A 24984-nucleotide genomic window follows, 5' to 3' on the forward strand; every position below is an offset into this window, starting at 1 on the left:
CCTTGATTAGCGTTTCTAATAAACCGCCTCAATATGTGCAAGCTCGCCAACAGTGAATTTAAAAAGAGATGAGCTCTCATCAATGGTGGGGAAAAAGAAAGCTGTTCGCGCACCGTATATTTCTAATTACCTGTAACGTGTAATAAACATGTGTTTTGTGCGCTGTTTTTTAGAATGTGTTCACGTGGCGGTATGAACTGCTTCTAATTTCTTTGTTATCCATATCTCTTGCAACATTTTAGGTTTGTGACCCACTAAGCTGAACACATTTCCCTATCTGTCGTCGTTTAAATAAAGAAGATTGATATAGTTGTTTACAACTATACGCGCGCGCTACATAGTTTTGCTTGCACATGCGCACCTGTTTGTGCATATACGCACATATTCCACCCGCGTGGCAGGCTACAGCTGGGGTTGGGTAGCTGCAACTCTAACCGCACGCGTGGCTACCCGTTTTACAGTACTTAACATATTTCTGTAAAATTGTGCCTGCGTAGGCGACACTGGGTCTTACATGGTGGCAGTTATATACGTTAGTGTTATTTTAATAAACTCTAAAAACAGTTGCACCCTTTGGAGTGTATATTTGCCACACAACGATAATCGTCGTGTGTCGCGCGCGCATTTCCTTTCTTTAACGCTGCGAGCCCGGTACTTCCAAGTCACGAACGGCATGCGCGTTATCAGCATGACAGAGCATTCTCGAAAGGAAAGTAACGAGCTCAGAGTTTTTAAGAAAGGAAATGCGGGCAAGACAGACGACGATTATCGTTGTGTGGCAGATATAGACCTCAAAAGGTGTAAACTTTTTTTAGTGTGCGCACCGCAACAAATTGGTAATACCCCTGTATGCCCAGATGCTTCATGGAGTACCAGCGTAACAATCGTCTAGCGAAGTGATACGCCACAAGCGTTTAGTTATTTCCTTCCTGCATGGAATCTTCCAATTTCGAGGAGATATGACTTGCAGGAAGTTTCCAGATTAATAATACAATTTTACGGCAGTCATGAAATTTTTCCTCATAACGATAGTACGAATCAGTATAAATAGCAAGTTGACTGGCGACAATGCGTGCCTGCCCGGTTATGTGTCTAGCCATCTGCATCGACGTTATTAAATTGTTATAAACAGCAGCAAATGACCACGAACCACGGAGGAAAGGAAAAGCATGCTTAGGGCGGCGCAAAATTCCGCCAGAGGGCCTCGCAGCTTCACGCGAAGTAAACGCGAAGAAATAATAAAAGAAAGTACAGACAAAACAAAACAACGTGCGAGAAGAGAAACCTACACAAACATGGCGGCGTTATCATTGTGTAGCTTGTCGTGATCAGCGCGGTAGCCGATTAAATTTCCTTTCTTGTTTGATGATCGGTAATGGGACGTCAAGCTCTGCTACTACTGCGATGGCTTCTCTACACATTCGCCTTGTTTTCTACTGCGATGAGTTGTGAGTTGCACACGCTTATATGAACACATTTGCGCAATACCGTTAGTGTGGAAACGTCGAGGTAAATGCCTCGTTGGCGTTGCATGATTCTTGCACGGGCGCGGTAGCGCTGCGTCACAAGTTGGCACGTGCCTAGGCGGGATATTTCTTTAATAGTTATCATTTGCTAATTGTAACAACGTGTCATTGTTTCGTATTATCGGCGGCACCCCCAGGACACCAAAGCGGCTACGGGAACACCAAAACTAGAACCTGGGCTGGTCCTTGCGCTGGTGCTCGCCGACGCTGGAGCATGCCAGGGTTGTATAAAATCGGCTGTCCGTTGTATGCGAACACACTACGGCACGCTCCGGCCTCGGCGGCCCCAACCATAGCATCCCAGAAAGTTATCTAGGAGGCTACCGCCCTGCTTCCAGCTTTTATCCCCCACTGCCCCATGGGTGCCCCAGAGACCCTGCGCCGCCTGCTTTAATCTCGGGCGCTCTCCCGAGGCCTGCGTTTGTCGGTTACTTGTGCCGTTATGGAGCAGTACTTTCTCTATGACAGTACTCGTAAAAAATGCAGTCTATCGTCGCGACGAGAACAGCACCTCGCAACGAAAAAGGCGCCCCGCGACTTCTACCGCGCACGGGCGCGGATAATTATGCAATGCCAACGAGGACTCTCCCTATGCTAATACCTACGATACGATGGAGGCTGCTGCGGCGTTATTGGGAGTCCAGGGTTTGGCAAATAATGGATTATGCGATATTTAGAGGTCTCATATAGGTCGCGGTACAACTAAGAAGTGTCTGCAAGCCCAGTAGATTGTGAGTGGGTGGTGCGCCAGTACACATCCGGCGCATGTTCGGCCGTGAGATGCAGGTTTTGGCACCCTTTCTGTCAGTCCTTCGCCAAGATACGAAATTGCACTTCTGCATTGTTGTTCCAGAAACGAAAAAAAAAAAAAATGTCGCGTCAGATTTCGTGGAGCATCCCGAGCGTCTTGACGTCGCGCAAGCGCCGTAGCGTATCGCCGCCGCTGTCGCATTTTTATTGGCTGTTCTTAATGAGCAGCTGTGAAGACGTGACACGTGTTGAAACGTTGGTTGACACATAGAGAAAGAATTTGTTGACATATGAGAGAAGCTGCAGAACGCGTCGCGATGTGTACCGTCGAGTATACTCCATTTTTGTCGCATTGGCGTTTATGAGCTAGCTACACTGTTGAACGTTGTACGCGGTTCTCCGTCAGTAGTCAAAGCAGCGAAAGGCAGCTGTACCAACAGAGGCCTGCTGCGCGTCGCACCGCTTGTACAAGACACGCCGCGGTGGCAAACGAGGGTGTAAAAAGAGCAGTATTGTTGGCCTTCTACACGCGCATGAAAATTTTACATCACTTGGACCGAGATGAAACCGCACAACTATTTCTAGCCTTGGCACTTTTTCAATCTTTACTTAGATGCAGTTCTGACCCAAGTTGCAATTGGTATCTATTAGAAAAGGGCTCTTAAAAGGCTTGACCCTGCAAAACAAATTAGTGTTGCAGGTGCTTGTGAAGGAAAAGTTGGTTGACGCCAATAGTTATAACTTCGTGACCATCCTGGCTGTTGTCAAAATTAATCCTGAGTCTTCCACTATGGTGCCTCATAATCAAACCGTAGTTTTGGCGCTTAAGACCCCATCATTAAATAGATTTTTTAGTTTACTTGGTAATTAACCCGGTGCCACTGATGTAAATAATGTACATACTTTATATATTTCAATTTTCTCATATATGTTGCTAGCTGATGGCAGAATGTCTGCATAAAGAAGGGATCAGAGTAGTTCATAATTCTACAGGAAATGATACTGGCCCTTGAATGTGCTTCTGTTAAAATGCATGGTGCACATATGGAGACATAAGGTTGGCAGCACTATAATTGAGTTGTTTGTTATTGTATGCTTCATTGTAACCTTGGAGGGAGCAATTCCAGCTGTTTGCTGCCACACTTAGAATAAAAGGGAACTTGTGCCACAGAAGCTAAGAGATGGCTTTTGTGAAGTTCTGATCGGCACCTATGGCATTATGGGGCCTGCAACTTTAAACTACGTTTGTGCATAGGAATGCCATTTACAATAGGAGGAGGGCGAAAGGAATAATAGCATGGAATTTTAAAAATAGTTATAAATATTGTTAAGAAATGAAGGAATCAAGCAGTTTCATCTTTTCATGCTTGTATAAGTTCATGTGAATCCCTCAACAAAACCATCTACAAAGTCATAGACACAAAGTTTGTTGTTTTATGCCCATTTTAATGTGATGCCAGTTCATACAAATAATTATTAATATATATTCCATGTGAAAACCTTGCTGCTTTGTAATATGTGCTCCCATTTCATCTTGGGTGTGCAGTTTGTGAGCATAGGGAATGATATAATTGGCCACTTCATTTGATTGTTTAGCCTCCGAAAACTACGAGGAATGGTCAATTGAAACCCATTTGGAGACAGCATTTGCAAAAGTAGTAATTGCAATTAACTACACTTTATACCCTGTGTACTGGCTTCTATGACGAGTACGTCACGAAACTTGTTCTTCAGAAGTAGTAGTCATTGTTGTATGGTGTGGCCGATGTATGAATGCCATCCATGTATTACTTGATTCAAGGAGAATGATAAATTGCATGTGCTTTTTGAATGTGCTTCTTAATCGATGATGTCTCTTTCTTTTTGTCTTCATGCTTACTGCTGACGTGTCTGACAGCGGATGAGTGCGTTGTCACGAACTGCTATTCCAACTACAAGGATGGCTCTTGTGACAACGTGGCAGAGTTTCGTTCTTGCCTCAGCCGTTTGGCCAAGGAGTGTGCTGGTGACATCAGTTACATGGCTGCAAAGGCCCGTCTCGGCGAACTGAATTGCAGTGATGTGGCCACGGAGACATCGAAGCCCAGACCAACCAAGGAAACATGTCTGTGGCGGTCTGGTAAGCTTTGAGATAAGCATTGCATGCACCTAGCGTGGAAGGAAAACTCCATTTCCAGCTGCACTTGTCTACACTCCATACTCTCTGTTAACACTCTTAACACAGCTTCAGCTCGTGCTGAAAATTGCAGTCACAGTGGTTCAGGTGAATGAGGCCAGACAACGGTGCATGCTTGTGAAAGTAGTTTGGGCAACAAACCAACTGGTACTAAGAGGAGGGAAGTCCACTTCATAAATGATATGATAGAAGTTGCTGCTTTTCCAGTTGTTCAGTTCAGTTGCTGCTTTTAGTTTTAAAATTTGTATTTACCCTCTTTCTACAAATTCTTGTATATGTATCTATGCAGAATAGCCCCTTCACGCAATACTCCAACACGGGAACCTGTGACATGTTTTGAATAAATAAATAAAGTGGGAAGGTTTTTCTCTCTCTTCATATCACAATCTTGGGCAGCAAGCTTGTTTGCAAGGCAGGGGCAGCTAATATTATGAAAGGATCAAGAAGTGAAGGAGCGTCTGTGACTTTCAGTGGTTTCTTCTTATGGGGGCTTCCCTGTTCATTCAACCAGAAATTTGTTTTCCTTACTGAGGGAATAGGTAGTGCGTTCTTTCCCACATGTCTAGTGCAAACGCATGCTATAGCGTTGTGACAATACCAGGGAAGGGGACACGCTGTGGTTTCCATGTTCCCTCTGGTGTCCACTGTGGGTTGCCTTGTGTGGGCCTTGTGTGCTGTGGTATGCTGGAAGAAGTGAGCACTGTTCTCCCCACAAAGTGCATTAAAGATCCATTCTCTTGAGAGACAACATTCAGCCTGTGTTGTATATATGGGCCATGGGTGGTCAAGCATTGGCTCAAGAGCCATGCAGAGCTCTCCTCGTGTCTTGTGGCTCGCTGCTGGCTACTTGGTCAGGTAGTTACTCTCTGCTCGAAACTAATTACATGCTTGCGCTAGCTCTTGCTAAACTAAGCAGTTCTCACAAACTTATGCACCTGTTTGGAAATTTGACCAGCTTTTCTTTAAAAAGTGAATTGAATAAGCAGTAAAAAATTGAGGTTCAGAATGTTTGTGTTTTGTTGGGACCCTTTGGGCTCTTTTAACATGTCTATCTGCCTGGCCGCATTGGCTATGGGCTACCATGCTAGATAAATTAACTGGTTGCAACAAATTTCCTGAAGTCGGTGACTTTGAAACACAAGGAAAAGCCAAGCATGTATGCTCTTGACCCCCTCCCCCAATCTACGCACGCACATCTTTTGTTGCGTCTCTCACTGAAAGGCTTCTCATCACTATAGGGAGTTACCAAGATTTGTGGTGCACTATTAATGCAAGGCCTGGAATTGTTTTTGTGTGAATTGTGGTCATGCTTCGCCTTGGAGCAGGTGAGCCAAAGGAGGAGTGGCGCCAGTGCAGCCTCTATGGAGACACGCACCTGCGCACCTTTGGGGGAGAGCTGCAGACTTGTCGTGCAATAGGCGCCCGACCCCTTGTGGACAATGCCTACCTGGCGGTGCAGGTGACCAACAGTCCTATCGGTGACAAAGCAACAGTTCTTTCCAAGGTGGGCATGACTCGTCTTTGATTCTGCTGTGATTAGAGGGAGTAGGTGGGACTGCAGTCTCAATCGGGCATCCTTGCGGATGTCGGCCTAAGTGTGGGCATGCTGGTCACTTGAACTATAGAAAGCAGAAGCTTGTGTGCAGTCCAGCTGTCAGAATTGTTTTCAAGTTGTGCATAGTTGCAGACTGTGTTTACAGGTATGGCATTAACATTTCATGGCATAGAGCTGAAGTAGTTCCAGTGAAGAGAACTCTCAATCATATGATACAGGTGTCTTAAATAAACATGCTTATTGGATGTGCAAAGGGACAAAAACATTTTTAAATGGCTGTATCCACGGAACGGTCAGAAGTCATAGACACTGTAGCAGTGTAATTATTGTCACTTAAATACATAATGAATTTGTGTTTTTTCAATTTTTTATTCTTTTGCTGCTGCTAAAAGATGAAAACGGACCTTTACTAGCTTTGGCCTATTGGCCTATTTATTTTTGTTTATTATGTATGTACTCTTTGAAAGAAATAGATGAAATAGTGAAAAGAAGTGGGTTTGAGAGGGATGATTGAGATAATTTGGTTATGTAGTGAGAAGAAACAAGCGTTATGGTTGGCAAATAGACAATGGAAAACGAGTCTACGGGTAGGGAGAAGCAATGTTGGCCTAGGGAGATGTGACTAAACAAACTATAGAGGAACGTCTTGATATCAAGAATGGGAGGAAAAGAGTAGGCAACTGTCAGGACAGAGCAAGCTCATCATAAATAGTGATTCTATATAAAGGTGCAATATAGTATGCAGAATAACACTAATAGCGAATTCCAATGGCAGACTTGGAGCACTTTTGGAGCAACATTTCCTGCTCTTTGTGGAGCAAGTCTGTTCCAATGGTAGATCAGGAGCACCAGATGAGTGTTTCCATGGCATATTGAGAGCACTCGTGGAGCGGAGATCACTCTGCAGAGCAACCAAAACAGCTCTGCCAAAACTGGTGGTGCATACTAGAACTCTTGGCTGACATATTTCCTGTTCCTTCCTAGCATACTTCTAGGCTTCTGTTTACACCAACATCGATGGATGCAATGGATGCCGCTATATCACATCATGCGCTTTTGCTTGCGCTGCCTGAGAGGTGACAGTCCAAGTTCGAAAAGTATAGGGATGATTATGCCTGTGACGCTGAAGCCACCGCTTATGAGCAAGCCTTCGAAATCATGTTTCACATTCCTGCCAAGAGGCCAAAAATAGCTGGCTACATCGAGAATGTCATTCGGTGCCACTTACTAAACACTTGTGTGCAATTTGTAAAGATATAGTGGTCTGAGGAGAGTAGGCTGTAAGTACTAGCACAGAATCCTAGGAGATTATGATGCAAGTTACTCGTCCTGCTGTTGGGATAGTACTACATATGAGAACCAAACCAAACTCACTGCGATTGGTGTGACTGGTCCCGTTCACCATCGACAATTTCGGAAGGCTAACTGCTGATGTCAGTGGTGTTATATCCATCTCCAGGAGGGTCATGGAAATGAAGATTGTTGTGAGGCAGTTTATTAGGCTACAACTACTACAACCATAGCATGACCTCAGTGGCTGAAGCATAACCGTGGCGACAAGTGACTGGGAAGACTAGCTCTGGCTATGGAGAATACCGCCTCTCTCCACGTGCTTCTACTGCAAAGCTGTGTTTCAGCCATGCTTTATGCTAGAGAGAGGGCAGTTCCACTTTGTACCAACGTTCGAGTTCGAAAGTGCTGTGTAGCTTTCTACGATCCCGGCACTTGACATTGCGCACATTGGTGCCATCACTAATGTATCCCATTCCCTTCTGGGCATACTATCTGCTTGCCCCGTCCCCTTATGCCTTTCATTAGACTTTTAGTACATTGTAGCTTCAATTGTCCCTCTACATGTTATCTTCGAGAGTGGCTCCTTTTCTTCACAAACACTGTTGGCTGTATGTGCAAAGGTGTAATGTGGAAGTCAGCAATTGCCTAGAAGATTTTTTCAAATTTTTGTGTACTTTTTCTGTGTACATTGGCTTGTACCCTGCCTTTTAGGTAATAAACCTTCCATTGCTGGTTAGTGCTTGTGTTGTGGCCTGTCTCTACCACCCTGTAGTGTTTTGCGTGCTACACAATACATCATAGAGAAGCCGCCGCTAGTGATCGGAGATGCACACAAACTGGCACGCAAGGGTCGCTGGGTAGCTGTATATCTGGTTGTATGGTGCGCGCGAGTGCCTCCTTGCTCTAGTGCCAGGGCGTGTGTTCAAGTCGCAGATTTGGAGGTGTCATTCTACACTGTAGTTACATGCTCGCTTGCGGAGTCGGTTGCCCATACTGACTCCGACATTGGAATTTGGCATAAGATCAACAAGCATCCATGACAAGAGTGAGACATTGGGATGGACAGTAATTCATGTGAAAGTGAAAATGCTACCATAAATGATCAACCTTAATTAAGCTGACAACATTTCTGCTTAGTACTGTATTTGTGCGTCCACAATAAAATTTTTGTTTGCGCACATAATCACCAGCTTGAAAAAGCAGCTCAATGCTGCATTCAAAATCATAACACTACTCTACAATATGCTGGAAGCTTAGCCACTTGCCTGCTTAGCTATGCAGGAAAGTCAAGCGTTCAGTATTCTAGGAACAGACTGAAGTGTGGATATGCAATGGAGTGAAAGTGCAACAAAAGTTGGAAAATGCTGGCAATGACATCAATTGGTCCAATGACGTGTTTCACTATCATGATACTGTCACATTGTAGTGACGGTGAGCATGACAAGTGCTGTCAAACATGCCAGTTAAGCATGTAACTCTTTACAGTCGCCCACAGTTTATTCGGACCTCACGGGGACTACGGAAATGTCTGAATAAAGAGGTGTCTGAAAAAGAAGATTAAGAAAAAAAAAAAAACGAAATCCTTTATTTCCATGCACTTATTCGGGCTCGGCAGTAGGCTTGAAGAAATCGTGAATGTGGCATTGCACCCGGTTCTGTTTACGCGCAGTCAGATAAGCCTGAATCTCCGAGAGGGTCGTACGGTCACTATAGGCAGCTGAAAGCACAGTCACTGCTTGTACATACTCCGCATGTGACGGCAGCATAGCACATGGTGCATCATCTTCCGACTCGGAGTCATCATCCGGTGGTGCAGCAGAAACCTGACGAATGATCTTGCCGTCATTTAGTTCTGCGCATGTCAGTACAGCAGTGTCAGCACCTGTGAAACTGTCAAATGAGACGGTGTCCGGAATCGCAATGCAACCACTGCGCAGGTCTCAGCAGAACATTTTCAGCGTCAGTAGGGAGCACATTGGAAGGCGACAAATCCTAGGCCTCCTGGCACCTGCTTGCCGGCATTCCCCAGTGCAGTCTGCGCATGCATTGCCGGCGCCATTAGACACTTGACGCAATGTTTCCATATGCCGCGTTGGATCACCGCAACCTCAACACAGCACACAAAGCAAACATCACCACACTGTCACGCCGACACCAGTCGCTCAAACGAAAAACGTGGCCTACTCGCAGCGACGTGCACGAAAAAAGAAACAAATTACCTGCTGGATTGCCTTGACATGGCTTACTAAGCTGAGACCGGAACTGCTGTAGCCACTCCATCGAACCAGGAAGAAACGATGATGATGAGCGGGGATTTGCAGAAGCGCCACATCGTGGGGCAGTAAGGAGGCTCCGCTCACAACAAAAATGGCATTCAGAAAGTTGAACCATGCACTGGTCAGAGTCGGTGCATGGGGCTCTCGATCGAGTTGGCTGAAGCAGTGTCCGAAAAATTCGACGAGAGGTTGCAAGGTGTCCGAACTTTCGGCAATAGTTATACATTATGGTCTATGGGGAGAATGGCGGTGCCGCGAAGCAGACCGAATAATCGAGCATGTCCGAATTTTTGGAGTCCGAAAAATCAGTCAGTGACTGTATTTGGTGAATTTGTGCCCAGGAAAGCAAGCAACACTTAAATCACAATGATAGTGGTGGGCACGGTCGTCAGCCATCAAATCTGAACTGATGGGGCAAGTCTGTCTGCTATGTATACTTGTATCGTTGTATATTGCAGGGTTGTTGGTGCTTGCGCACATTCAAGAATGTACTATGAGTGTTGTGTGCACGATCTAATTAGACAAGGCTATTTTCTATAGGATTGGTGACAACACTCAAGAGCTTTCAAATGAAATCTTCCACACTTCGGGCCATGCCACCGCAGTTGGAATGTTGCGCTCACAGTTTGCACTTGTACAGGTTAGTTACCTTGAAGCTTCATGTTACCGTAGCAACAATCCTTCTCTCTTTGTGTTGTTGTGGCCCCCTGATATGTCCAACGGTATCAAGCGGTTTGTGCGTGCAGCACTGTATCTTTGGCGCCTGTTATTGCTAGGTGGAGACATTGAAGCGAATCCGGGTCCCGTGACGAAAGCGCAAGAAGAAAAACTCAACATGGTATTGAGTGCCGTACAACGCTTGGAAGCGAACAATTCTGACTTGTTGGAATCAGTCAACGAAGTGTTGCACATACACATTGGACTAAAAAATGACCTTGAATTGCTGACCAAACGCATACACGAAGTTGAAGGTAAACTTGAGTCACTTTCCTCAGAGAGACCAATCTCAAACCAAGATGGTAATCAAACAAAAATGCAAAATCAAATCCAGGATTTAGAATCAAAATTTGCATCAGGAGTGTCGCTTCAGTCTTGCAGCAGTAGCGAGCACGATATATCGATGATGCACGACAAAATACACGATTTGGAAAACCGCTCGAGGCACTCTGATCTTCTCTTTTATGGCATACACGATACGGGTGATTCGGAAGACTGGGAAACGTCCGAGCAAATAGTAACAAAATTCTGCAAAGACCAACTAGGAGTATCAACAGCTTCAGTCGCACGTGCACATCGCCTTGAAAGATTTTCAAATGAACGCACTCGACCACTTATTGTGAAGTTTTTCAATGAAAAAGAAATCGAAACTGCTTAGTAATGGCCACAAGCTGAAAGATACTGACTTTGGCACCTCTCGTGATTACTCCAAGGCGGTTCGCGATAAAAGATGTAAATTATGGCAGTTCTCAAAAATCATAAAGAAAAAGACTGTGTAAGCCTTGCCTTTAACAAACTAAGAATTAACAAGGAAGTATATGTATGCGACACTCAAGCAAATTGTGCGAAGCTCTCTTCCCCGGTTGTGTCTCCAGTTTGACACGGCGCCAACCTTTCAACTTCACCTAAGCTTCCACAAACACCACATACATTAACAAATAGTACAATTGGTACTGGGGATGGTTGTTGCCTTTTATACACTAACATTAGAAGCATTATTTCTAAAAATGTCGCACTATCTTCACTAATCGATTCAAAATCAGCAACAGTAATAGCATTAACTGAAACTTGGTTGCACGATGCTATTCCTAATGAAAACATATTCGTTTGTAAACTGATTTTAATATCTTTCGTTGCGATAGGAAAAATTGCCGAGGTGTTGGTGCCCTCCTTGCAATAAACAGACAGTATATTGTAATGCCCGTGGTTATTAGCACTTTCCTTGAATGCGTAGTAGCTTGTTTTAAATTCAGATCAAGTAACGTAATTGTTGGTGTCTTTTAGCGCTCACTGGATCTCACTCATGGGTTCACGGCAGAATTTCATCGCATTTTTATCGAACTTATTGGTTTCCACATTCTAATGTAATCATTTTTAGTGACTAATTTTTCAGTTATAGCATGGTCCACACAATCAACCTATAGCACACAGTCAGAGTCCCATGCGTTCCTCCAATGTTGTCTCGATTTCAGTCTAACCCAGTTAATTTCAAGCCCGACACGATGTTCTATGCACTCTTCTAATATTCTTGATTTGATCCTAACGAACAATCCAGATATATGTTCTGAAGTAACTCATTAGTGGTCTATCCGATCATGTTGTTTTAACTGGTCGCTTCGTTCCTACACCTATCAAAAGGCAAATTATCAGCAAGCAGATTATGTGTTACAAAAGAGCTAACTTTGATTGTATTAACAATGAACTATCGCTTTTTTCTGTTGGCTTTCTGAGAGATTACTTGTCACGGACAGTAGAAGAGAACTGGTTACTACCTAAAAACGCACTCACTAATCTCATAGATAAATACATCCTGATCATTTCCATAAAATCCGATAACACTGCTCCTTGGTTTTCGCAGAGCCTTCGTCACCTAAATACCAAGAAAAAGATTATTCAGGCAAGCTGACAGAAATAAATCATCTGAATCCTGGCGTCGGTACAAAGCATGTGACAAAGAATACCAAAGCGCAGACAATTCTATAACGGGACTTGTCATCAATGTTAACAACTAAACCTCGGCGCTTTTGGAGTGTCATTAATCCCAAGCATAATCCTGACATCGTCCTTACTGATCATAACGGCGCAGCGATAACTGAGACTGATTTTTCGCAACTACTGAACGAAACATTTTCATCGGTATTGACACGTGAATATTTAGAATTGTTAGCCACCATGACTCGCACTGATTCGTTTATGCCGGAAATAATAATTACCGATTTGGAATTTATTCTCTCCTTACTAATCTTAAGAGTTCATCTTCCGCTGACAATACTGGCTTAAATAAAACAATTCTAAAAAATATAGCCCCAAGCATCTTCCCAATACTGTCCGCCTTATTTTCACAATCACTATCAACAGGCATTATCCCTCTTGATTGGAAGGTGGCTAAGGTAGTGCCAGTCTTCAAGTCTGGGGATCATTCTTCACTGCTTAACTATCAACCAATTTCTTTAACAAGTAACATTTGCAAATTAGTCGAACATATTATATGCTCCCAGCTCATTAAATACCCTGAAGAACATAACCTCATATTTAAGCAACAGCACGGTTTTCGCAGAGGCTATTCATGTGACACTCAGCTCGCTGGCTTTATTCATGACACACATTTATCAATAGACACCGGAATTCAAGTAGATGCCGTATTTCTACATTATTCAAAAGCATTCGACCGTATCCCTCATCGTCAACTTATTCACAAGCTTACACAGCTGAACATCGACTCTACTGTTGTCACATGGATAAAAGACTTTCTAACAGGATGCAATTTACATCAGTTAATCACAACTCATCTCTAGTCCCCGTAACATCTGGTGTACCCCAAAGAAGTGTGCTTGGGCCCCTACTTTTTCTAATTTACATAAATGATCGACCAGACGGCATCAAATCCAATATCAGACTATTTGCTGATGACTGCATTATACATCGTAATATTCACTCAAACTGTGATCATGGCATTCTTCAATCTGACCTAAACGCAATAAACGTATGGTGTTCAACCTGGCTAATGTTTCTAATTCTTCCTAAAACTAAATTCATGTCTTTTGCTAATCAGGCACCCCGAACTTCAACATCTTGCATCTTAAATGACAGCTTTGTTGAACAAGTTTCCACCTACAAATATCTTGGCGTACACCTAACCCCTAACTTGACGTGGGATAATCACATTAACCATATCCTCGCATCTGCAAACCGTTCGCTTGGTTTCCTTAAACATAACTTTAAACATGCTCCCATACACTTAAGCAAATTGGCGTACACAACACTAATATGCCCTAAAATAGAGTACGCGTCAGCCATATGGGATCCCCATCAGACATACCTAATAACTGACTTAGAAGCCCTGCAGAACCGTGCTGCACGCTTTACCTTTTCAGATTATTCACGAGAAACCAGTGTAACAGCATTAAAAAATTGCGCCGAGCTTGAAGCCTTGTCCCTTCGTCATAATATATCTCGTTTAACACTATTCCATAAGGTTTACTATCACATATCTCTTCATAACGAGTTCTTGTGTGAGCCCTCAGCCATTTTTCTGTGTCGGGATCATTCTTGCAAAGTCAAATGCATCGTGTCTCGTTCCCTCGCATTTGGTCAGTCATTTATACCTCGCACCGTTACAGAGTGGAATAATCTGCCATTGCACATTGTCACGGAAACAAATGCGTCGAAATTTACAGACGCTCTATGCAGCACTATGCATACATAATATATAATGTTTCACCCTCTGATTTGTACTGATTTTTTCTTTTTCTTTTTTCATGCACCGATAACCAAAGCCTCCGCAACCTTGTCACATTTTGTGCAAATCATTTAAAGTTGCTGGACTGATAACTATATTTATCTTTTGGTTTTTTCTATGTTTATGCGTTGATGCACTGTAATTAATTTTGTCCCAGTTTTGTTTTTGTATTGTATTTACATTTACGCACTGTTTGCCTCACCGATGTAACCTTTACCCTATGTAATACCCTCTCTCGAGGGCCTTTAGGGTTATTGTGAAATAAATAAATAAACAAATAAATAAATTAAATTAATAAATGAGTGAGTGAGTAAGTAAGTAAAGTAAGGTAAAGTAAAGTAAGTATGTAAAGTAAGGTAAAGTAAGTAAAGTAAGGTAAGTAAAGTAAGTAAGTAAGTAAGGTAAAGTTAAGTAAGTAAGGTAAAGTAAGGAAAAGTAAAGTAAGGTAAAGTAAAGTAAGTAAGTAAATAAATAAATAAATAGCCCTCTATGCTTATCTTATTTTCATTTCCACATTATGCCACATTGCAACTCTTGTGAAAAACAAGATTCACTGAATAAAGTTTTCTTCCTCTTCCCGAAGGGAGATTGTTTAGACTCCAACAGTGGTCGTCTGGGAACCAACAAAACTCATTTGGAATTCAATGGAAAGCCTGTGGCAGTACAAATAAACCCACTTGGAGTCCTGTGAAAAGTCACAAGAAAACAATAGAAATTCTTTTCACCAAATTACAATAAAAAAAATACAGCAGGCTTCAGTGATTTCCTGAACTCGTCTAATATGGCAAACATTACTCCCTTGACTCCGCCCAGTGTCTCCAACCTTGTGTGAAGCACTCCTGATTCTATGCAAACTCCCTGACTGTATCCAACAGCGACAACATGATGGCATGATATTAACAACAATGACAGTGGCATGACAGTGATTGACCACAGCATGTTGACAATGACGCTGTGCAATGGCACAAGCCACAGCATAGCAAAATGGCACACGGATACTAGAACAAACACCTTTTAAAATTCTTAGCAGCTGTTGTAGTAAAATAAGGACTTTTTTCTCTAGTGGCTGCAGCTTCCAGACAGTTCCAAACTAAAGCCACAATGCCCAGATGTATGTTGAAAGGTCTGCATCACACCCTCAGTTCTCGGAGGTTAGAGCAGAGAGCTAACTGTAGTAGAAATTGGCATTTTTGGCAGCATTTTCTCCATGTTGGGATGGAATATACAAATTAGGTTCCTCTGCTTAATAAGACGATGACGTTGGGCTGGCTTGTATAGCTACAAGTATATTGTCATTTGGGTCTGCCATATACCTGTAGCACAGTAGAGAATCCATAGTGCATCCAGCCAAAAATGCAGCAGCGAGTATCCCTGAAAATTAACGTATACATATGCCAGTAAATCACCTTGGCTTAGTCTCCCTTTTCGTCCATATCCATTGTGTGCATGTCTCTGCCTTCTCCACACTCTGGGGCCCCTTCCTTATCGTGCCACTTGTCCTCTGGTTGAGAAAGCTTGTTGTGGGAAAGGTATCCAAGCCAGCGATGACCGGGTAATTTCTCCCTGCATGGTGCCTTTTTCTGGTGGTGGCACATACCCACGCACCTAAGGGTGATGCTGATTGACTGACTGATTCATTCACTCACGAGGTTTAAAGGGGCCCTGCGACACTTTTCCTACTAATCATAGGATGGCCTCACTATTAATGGATGTTGTCTCACGAATCTCATGCTGTAAAAATGTTTCGCATCCTTCACCTGGAAGTGCAGCTATCGCAGTGATGCCCTGCTTTCTCTCTCTTTTCACCTCTGCTAGCGTGCTGGAAGATGCAAAAGGTAGAAGGACAGATAGCAAAGTCCTGACCAAAAGTTGACTGTCGTGGCCGTGAAAGGGCGACCTTGGCAGCTGTGATAGACTATGCTACGCGGCATGCTGCTGCTATCTTGAGGCCACGCGCAGCAGACGCTGTGCAAAGATGAAATGAGCTTTCTGGCTTCTTGAAATCGCTGACGCATGCATTCTTCATTTATTTAACTAAAAATTAGGCAAGTGTGTATTACTGAGAATGCTGTCGTGATCACTAAATCAGCCACTGGTGTTGGTGGGTCCAGCTACTTGCAGTGACGCTGCATGATGACATTGTGGAAGGCAGAACAAGTGATTTTTCATTGTTTTTGACACAGGATTGTGAATTTCCTGCTGCATGCAGTGAGTAATTTTGGGCTCACATGTTCACAGCATCTTCTATGACAATAAGCTACGTTTTGTTACTATAACCACTTTTTATTGAAGTCGAGAAATGCATTTCAATTTAAATTAGACTATTTCACAAGTAATTTATCACAAAAAGTTCTTCAATGCATACGTCACGAGCAGATTTATTGGCTATCATACATATAATTCATGGTCTCTCCGCCCCTTCGATCATTTGCACTGCGAAGGCTACGACAGAGCGGGGTGTGCCCACAATGCTCAGCATACTAAACATCACCCTGGCGCGCAGTTCAAATTTGATTTTGGATGTTCATGCAGAGGCCACTATTTCCAATTTTGGCACCTATGACATGCCAAATGTAGCCTAACGAAGTTGCCTGTAGCGAGCTGCAGTGTGCTCAACCAGTGGACTCGTCGCGGCATCCCACAGCGCTACATGCAACTGCAGCATTTGCTTTGTGCACAACAGGGCTAAAGAGCGTGCTGGTGCTCATATGCTCCTGTCTAGCTGTGCTACATTGTGTGGACCAGCTCTGTCCTGCGCCAGCTTGACTGACGGATAGTGGTCAACTTATGCATATTGAAGCGCTCATTACGAAGTGAAGTCCAAGACGTCTAACCAGGAGCGGCTAAGAGCGAGTGCTTGCTGGCAAGCATGTGTGGTCTGACCTTTAGTTTCGCGTAGTTCGAGGCTAATTGAGTGTTCAGAACTACCGTCTAGACTTGTGTAAGAACCACACCCCCAACATGGCAGCCCAAAATTAAAAAAAATAAAGAAACGCTACTAATGGCGAGAGCTGCGTGTTGACTTATGATGTAATGGTAAATTCGGGGTGTGCACAAGTCTCTGGCTGAGCCGGCATCATTTTGGCCAAAAGGTTCGGTCCCACGTAGGGGACGCACCTCATCAAGTTTGCAAAAAAAAAAAAAAAAAAAAAAAAACTCCTTGCACGAATATATACGGTAATCGAAATTAGCGGGACCCAGTGGCTAGGACACTGATAAACAGGGTGGCCAAAGTTGAATTCCCACGCAGGTAACCACGTCCGAGCATGAGCAGATGATAGTCAGCTTATTCCAGAAGTATGTAATTATTATCCAAATTCGAAAGCAGATTTTTACTTACTTCAGCCTTTTTATGAAATTGTGTCAGTAAATACACCCAGTAACAATACAGAGGAATGCACTGATCCAAGCACACCCTTCTTATTTGATGTCAACTATTGGCCAAAAGCAGCCGCGTATGGGAATTTGCTATATTACGAAATAAAGCATCCACAAAAGAATTGGGAGAAGTCTTCAGTTCAAAAGAGAGTGTTTGAGAGAGAGGTGGACTTCGCGCTCTGCTTGGGAGATCTTTGCGTCGTGCTCGACCGCAAAATTTGACTGAGATGTTCACAGCAGAGTATGCTATCCCTGGGCTGTGTTTTTTTCACCACGACCAAGGGGCTGTTCAGGGCTCCTTTAACATACTAAATAAACACGGGCTGTGAGAAGTGCTGCAATATAGGGCTCCAGGTTAATTTTTACTGCTTGGTGTTCTTTAATTGTAAAGCTAAGTGTACACAAGCATATTCACATTATGTCCCCACCGAAATGTAGCTGCTGTGGCTGGGTATTGAACCCGTGACCTCTTGCAGCAGTAGAATGCCGTAGCCACTGAGCCACTGCCGCAGATGAGAGGGGATGTCGATGTGGAGGTACAGGAGGTCAGGGAAATACCTCTTCTAATACATTTTTGAACTACTTGTTTGTGCTGTGAGCGGTTTTCTTTGTCCCCATGACTGACGATTTTCGCCATTTGTATCCGAGCTGATGCAGTTCCTCTACACTGCTTTTTTTCTGCAAGTGATGACACCTGTGAGAGAACAATTATAAATCATTTTTTTTTTATATGCAGAGGGCAGGCACATCATACTTCTTTGGGAGGAGCCTCCCCTATGTTCTTGACTTGCTAAATGTAGCAGAAATTGCAACTCATGGTCGACAAAGTCCCTATACCTGCTACATGAGAAGGCCATGCTGTAGCCACTCTGCAGGGTGCATGTAGCTGTGGTCTCAGCTGTTCTTCCTGTAGCCATAATCCTTTGCTTCCGTATCACCGAATCCTTAAAGTGAAGCAGTGGATGCTTCATGCTTACATTTGCTTCCAGGTCTGGAATAAGTTAGCAGCTTCTCACTTCTGTGTGGTTAACTTTATGTACTCACTTGGCAGTGTGACTACTTATTGAGGAATGACGACACCCATAAGTTTTCTTATTGTCCTTATTGATCTGGCACAAGGTCATGAGGGCTCCTTGACATTTGCTGACAGCCTACAAGATTCCCCTAATGCCAGAAAGTTTGGAAAACTCTGTGCTAACTCAGCGTGCTCTGTTGCAAAATTTTCAACATTTAAGATGGGCTGCATACTGATAGCTGCTATGTAAGAAGTTGTGATATCTCACAGTCAAGCCGTGAGAACCACATTCTTGTGGAATGCTGGTTTACCATGCAATAGTTCCTCTAGGCGAAGATATGCCATTTCTAAAGAATAACACCTGTCTGTTCCAGGTGACTGTTGTGATCCATGCACACAGAGGCTGTGCAATGGAGAAAACCTACGAAGCCGACATCAAGGACAACCCATTGCCAACTGTCTTTGTTGACGGATCACCTTCGGCAGGCAAAGGAGTTCGTCTGGCACCACTCAGTTCAAGTCGCGTGGAACTTGTTCTGAGCCACGCAGGAGTGCGGCTACTGATCCGGCGGCAGGGTGACTTCCTCTCAGTGGCCCTGCGGCTTCCATCCTCTCTTGCTGGTGATCAGCCACTGCAGCTGTGCCTTCGGGGCTGCTCGTCCTCAGAGCGCGTGCAAGCCCCCCATGGGGAGCCTGCCTGGCGATTAGAGGAAGCTGATGCGGCATGTCGTGCTGCGAACTTGTCAGGTGCCTACCGAGATGCGTGTGTGTTTGATGTGTTGGCAACGGGACAGAAGGACATGGCAGCTGAAGCCAGTGGAGCAGCTGTGGCTGATCTACAGGAACTGGGTGCAGCAGCAGCACCTCATGTAATTCAGCAGCCATCTGTGGCTGCCGAGAGGAGAGCATCAGTCGCGGCTGTTGTGGCCAACCTTCTGCTGATAGCATGGCTTCGTGCAGGGTGAGCTCTCTGATTGGGTGTGCTGAATGGGCCAACTATATAGAGTCAATGACAAGTAAAGAATGCAGTGGCAAGCGAGTGTGCCTCAGTGGGAATGTCTAGTCTCCCTCTTCTTTCTTGTACCTTCTGCGCATGTCACCAGCTTTGCTTTCTTTAGACACTTGTTGCAAAACCTGCTGGGGGAGCTTTGTATGTGTGAAATTTAAGCCGTACCTGTGGATTAATAGAGTGCCATTTGGCCTTTCCTATTACATCTTGGCAGGAATGCGCGCCCATGCACGAGGCAGGGTGGGGAAGTGGTGAGTGGGCACTTTGTATTGAGAGGTCAGCGAGGTCACTCTCCCGATCCCCTGTTCAAACAGCACGTATATGTTGTGAGCTGTCTTGTCTCACACACTTAATAATTTTGACTGTTTACATGTGACCTGGGCAAACCCATTGTGTTGCTGCGCAACTAGGGCACTGCCTCTTCATGCCAGTGGCGTGTGTAGGTGGACTAGTTCTTGAAGTGTGAAGAGAGGTCAGTGCATCATGCTGTCTGGGAAGAGCCTCTTCTGTATTTTTTGACTTGTGACTGACTATAGTCTCTATCCACTAACCAGAGGTTGCTTGAAACACTGACTGTCCCAGTTGCTGCCTGGTAAAGTTGCCAAAGGCAACGTGGCGCTTGCAGTGAAAGCAGTCAGTTGGTGGTTGCAAGATTGTCTGCAGTAACTTGCAGTGTCACTGAGACATCACGTACCTGGCGCTGCTAAGCACAAGGTCATGGGATCAAATCCCAACCACGATGGCAGCATTTCGATGGGGGTAAAGTGCAAAAGCACTTGTTTACTTAGATTTAGGTGCATGTTAAAGAACCCCAGGTGGTCAAAATTAATCCAGAGTCCCCCACTACAGCGTGCCTCATAATAAGATAGTAGTGGTTTTGGCATGTGAAACCCAATAATAATAATAATAATAATAATAATAATAATAATAATAATAATAGGGGAGGGAGAAGAGACGTAATGTACTGAACTTTCGTGGCCATCAGTGTAAATGTGCCATAGGAGAGGAGGGTGCTGTTGTACCACAACAGTCTCATGCAGGCTAATATCTCCTTGAAGACTTGTAGAGTCCACCCATGATATGCCAGTGCAATGCCTCCTTTACTGGATGCCTGCTGCTTCATTTGTTTTTTCATTTGAGTGGTGGTTCCTACAGTTCAAGGGGGTTGCAAGGAGGTAATGCTGTCAGCTGACCCTACTTTCAACATGTTGGGAAGTTGAAGATTTCTTATAAGGGAACACTTTGGTTGAAAGGGAAATTTTATTTCTTCAGCTCAAATGCACTCAAGTATACCATTATTTACATGCGTTTTGAATGGTCAGATATTATTGGCATCTGGCACTCATCACGTCTATGATGTTAGCAGATGTGACTGTAATCTCGAAGGAAAGAGCATGTGATTAGATTTGAAATGGTGTCTACCTGCTTCATTCGATATACAGAATGGAAGTGGCTGCAGCAGGCATGCTAAAATATGATACTATTCTTCACCAGTTTCATGCAGTGCAGTCAAAGCTACAAGTCACAATGAACTAGTTGTGTCTCAGCAGGGTTATGTTGTGTTAATTATGGGGCAAGTCGGATAAAGGATTAATTATCTAATTAATTAATAATTTATTCATTTATTTTTGTTTGTTTGTTTGTTTGTTTATTTCAACCACTGCTAAACTCAGTGATAGGGTTTGTGGCAGAGTGGTACAAACATCAGCAGCCGTGACGAGAGCAGAAGTGGAACTGTGTTTACTCAGGATGTACAGATTCAGCATGCATTACATAGGTGGTGAAACCTGTAATCTAATTTGAAAGAGGTCGCATAGATGGCAGGAGAAGTCAAAGTGATGTGCATATATAACGCACTCTTCTTTTTAATGAGAATCTGTTTTCTAGCTAACAGAGGCATTATTTACATAAAGCTGATCCCAAAGTGATCGCAAGGTAGGAAAATTTTAAGCAACGCTTACTCTAGTTACTTTAAGTCGCTTCTCAAGCTGTGGTACCGCACAGGAGGCTTGATCCTTGTTCCGGATTGAGTAGTTTGAGGTGTACCTGGCCGTGGTTGAATCTGCCGAACTGGAACTGCTTAATATTCTTGGCTGTACACTGATGTGCTTGGCTCGGCTATTTGGTAGTCCTCTGGTTAAGCTTCAGTAAGTCTGTTCCACAGTGCTTGGTTGTAGATGGATGCGTTTTCTGAAGATGATGCCTCCAGTGTCTGTCTTTACAGTGTATCTATACAAGTTTCTGGACTGATGTTGACCACCACGGATTTTTGCCCATTTTCACTATGGCGAAGCCATGCATGTTGACTTGGAATTAGTGGTAGGATATTTGTTATGTGGCACTCACCATGTTTCTGCTGTACCTTTTGCCTTCGCTGGAGTAGCGTATGGTGAGGTGTGGTTGGGAAGCTTGGTTTCAGGTCTGTGATGACAGGTGCGAACTGGAACAAATGGCTTTGTCTCGTCTTGTTGCGGACGCCAATATTGTGATGACAGGTTCCTCAATTGCGAGTTGTTAAACTGAGGCGGAGCATCAGTTCAGGAAAGATGAAGCCACTTTTTTCTTCTGGGAACAAACTTAGTATCCATTACAAGGAAAAAAGCAAGAGCGTTAGTATATGTGAGAATTCAACTCACTCATTATCCAGAACAAGGAGGGAAAAAAAGAAATCTTAGTCATGGGAAATCTTGGTTACTTGGGTGGCGGTGCATTGACATCAATTGCACCTGCGTTGACGGCGGTAGTGTCCTGGCGGGTAGTGGCAGACGAAGGATGTGGATGCACAGCAGAGTGAATCACGGATGTCGGAGTCCAAGGCCCAAGTCCAAGGCTGTCTATATGTGACTGCTTCAGCTGAGTGGTGCCCATGCTGTTCCCTTGCCTTGCAGTTTTACCCGGGCGCCTCTCACCAACGTTGCTCAAGGCCTGGTTGTTTGCCACAGGCTACCTCTGGTCTCCACACGGTGGCTCAGGATCAGGACCAGGAGCAGAAATCCCAGCAACAGTACGTTCAGCAGGAATAGCCAAGCCCTACACTTGGCGGATCTCTCCATGGACAGTCGTGGTTGTCCTAGTTCTGTCGAGGCTCTTGGGTTTGGGTCTGGACCTCGACGACACCAACCTCAACACCAGTGATCTTCAAGCCTTGCGTCTCCGAGCAATCTCTTCTCTCTGCTGCTTCCTTGTACCCTTGGTTTTATGCCAATTCCTGATTAGGTGACGTTCCTACTCCCTCATCCAACAGCTTGTGCCACCGCCTGCCAACATCATCTGTAATGGCCACTCAAGCGTGTTTGGAGCTGCCACTATTCCACAGTGTTTCGTCGCCGCATTTTTTATCAGTCCCAACTTCACGTCCCCATCATGACGCCCCTGTCACAACGCCCTCCACTCAGTCATTAAAAGGATGCTTGTTAGGGTAGGTAGGAATGCATGCAGCTTTCTACCCATTAGCAGCTTCACTGGGCATTGTCCTTCTATGTTTGCATTGAACGATAGTCAAGTAGCACTAATGCGAGGTCCTTGCCTTCATCTGCTGCTTTTTTCTTTATTGAATTGGCTGTTTTGATGGTCCTTTGTGATTGACCGTTCTTGTTTGACATGAATGATGTGATTTCAGCAGTCTTTGCTTTTCCTGGATTAGTGAGTGATCTCTTGAGGTGTGAGTTGATGACCCAGGTGCATGGTTATTGGCAAACTAAGCTGTAGCTTCTCATTGCTGAAGTTAATGTTGTTGGTATGTGCTACTGCGAGCACCTCTCTCATGTCTGCCACGTGTCCTTCAAAGGTTTCTGATGCCACTAGAACGTTGTGGAAGTAGAGCTTGACGGTGAGTTACTGCTCGAAGACCCTCTCACTGGCTTTCTGGAAAATCTCAGGAGGCAGTCGGATGCTGCCGTCTTCTTTGTCGACGATAATAACTGGATGGACCCAGTTGGAAGGCTCTATAACTTCTGTGATGATTTCATTCTGTTCCATTCATTGCGGTTCTGCCTTGAAATTGTGCTGTAATGCACTGGGTTCACGGTGTGCAGCTGACACCGTGGAAGTTACTCCTTCCTTCAGCTGTATGGGATATACCTTGGGCAGTTTTTCTATGACTATAAATACGCCAAAAAAGTTTGCATTGGTGTGCACGCAGCTAAAGTTGTTCGCTGCAGCTGTCTTCTTGTTATGAGATTCAAGACTTCGCATGTGCAGGCGCCCAAAGTCGCTTCCAGTTTCAGTGGTTGGGTAACGATGAGGAATTTTTCGGTACACTTGCTTTCTTCAGTTGAGCAGTGCAGCTCGCATTAGACATCGACAGGAAGTGTTTATCCTGTATATGTAGTTACTCATGCCATTGTTGGCTTGAATGCAGGTTGCGATGGCCAAGTGCTGAGTTGATTCTTGGGAATCATATTTACGTCAGAGCCCATGTCTAGCTTGAAGCTGACGTGTCCATTTATGCTGACCGTTTCTATTCCTTCCAAGTTGTTGTTTATGTTGTGGAGCTCTAAACTTTCCGAGAAGAAATTTTGTTGGTGACCCTATTGCTGTTGATTGTCAAGAGGCCTATGCGCTGGCGGGAAGTGATGCTGCCTCGTTGGCCGAGGCTACACATGCTGGTTAAATGCCTGAATTTGCAACAGTTGTAACAGTTGGAGCCATAGGCTGAGCATTCATGTGGTCTGTGCATTGTTCCACAGTGTGAACATCTTTGTTGCGGTTTCACCTGCAGTTTCAATTACTGGTTCCTCTATCTTGCTGGATGTTGTGAGTTCTGTTTGAGTCGCCTCTGCTTTTGTATGGCTTATACTTCAAACCTCGGCTCTTCAAACTCTTTTAGGGCTTTTGGGAAATTTCTACTGCCTTTCACATGGTTATTATTCTGTCGAGCGTCAAGTCCCATTCATGAAAAATGTGCTCTCACACTGCTGCATCTCTTATTCCTACAATGATGCAGCTGCCAATGAGCCTGTCTTTCTTATCCCCAAAGTCGCATTTTTCTACTTTCCTCCAAAGGTCTGTTATAAACTCGTTGAATGTTTGGTTTTCTTTTGTTTCATTGTGTTAAAGGACAGCATATGCCTGCATTATGTTTTTGTATGGTTTGTAGAAGGTGTCAAACTGTTCTAGGGTGTAGGTAACTTGATGTGTCGGCTGCACACCATCAGCTGTTGGAGGTAGAGGGGGAAACGTCTGGATGACACTATGGCCTTGGGCGTCGAGAACATGGAGGCATAAGGCTTTTCACGTGGCTGCAGGTTTCGTGGCATACTCACAGCTTTGTTTGTGGATGGTATGCACTTCTTTCCAGCCTCAGGCTGGTTGCAGGCTGTCGTCTTGCTTGAAGTACGCCGGTGGTTGCAGGAATGCATTGGTCGTAGTTGCAGGAGGGTTTTTCCGATTACTCTGAAATGATGTTACGTTGTGTTGTTGCTGGAGCAAGTCGGATGCAGGCCCAGCCGAGTCTAGAGCAGAAGTGGAACTGTGTTTATTCAGGCTGTACAGAAACAGGACACGCTACATAGGTGATGCGAGGTGTCGGTTAACTTGAAAAATGCAACA

General features: G+C 44.3%; 1 protein-coding gene across 3 annotated transcripts in view; it reads left to right on the plus strand.

The window, feature by feature from the left end:
* The first annotated feature begins 862 nt into the window (after positions 1-862).
* The window catches only part of LOC142571970 (repulsive guidance molecule B-like), a 33475-nt gene continuing 9353 nt past the window's right edge, over positions 863-24984 (plus strand). Inside the window, exons 1-4 of one of the 3 annotated variants that reach the window (XM_075680730.1) lie at positions 863-1448; positions 4174-4395; positions 5775-5956; positions 18800-19386. In XM_075680730.1, coding sequence (XP_075536845.1) covers positions 1376-1448; positions 4174-4395; positions 5775-5956; positions 18800-19386 — 1064 coding nt within the window. In that variant the 5' untranslated portion in view covers positions 863-1375. Of the gene's footprint in view, positions 1449-1973; positions 2598-4173; positions 4396-5774; positions 5957-18799; positions 19387-24984 lie in introns of those variants that run through there. The other 2 variants (XM_075680731.1, XM_075680732.1) reach the window with 2 other exon arrangements.

Source organism: Dermacentor variabilis, chromosome 2 (genome assembly GCF_050947875.1).
Source record: "Dermacentor variabilis isolate Ectoservices chromosome 2, ASM5094787v1, whole genome shotgun sequence".
In the NCBI taxonomy this organism is placed as follows: domain Eukaryota; kingdom Metazoa; phylum Arthropoda; class Arachnida; order Ixodida; family Ixodidae; genus Dermacentor; species Dermacentor variabilis.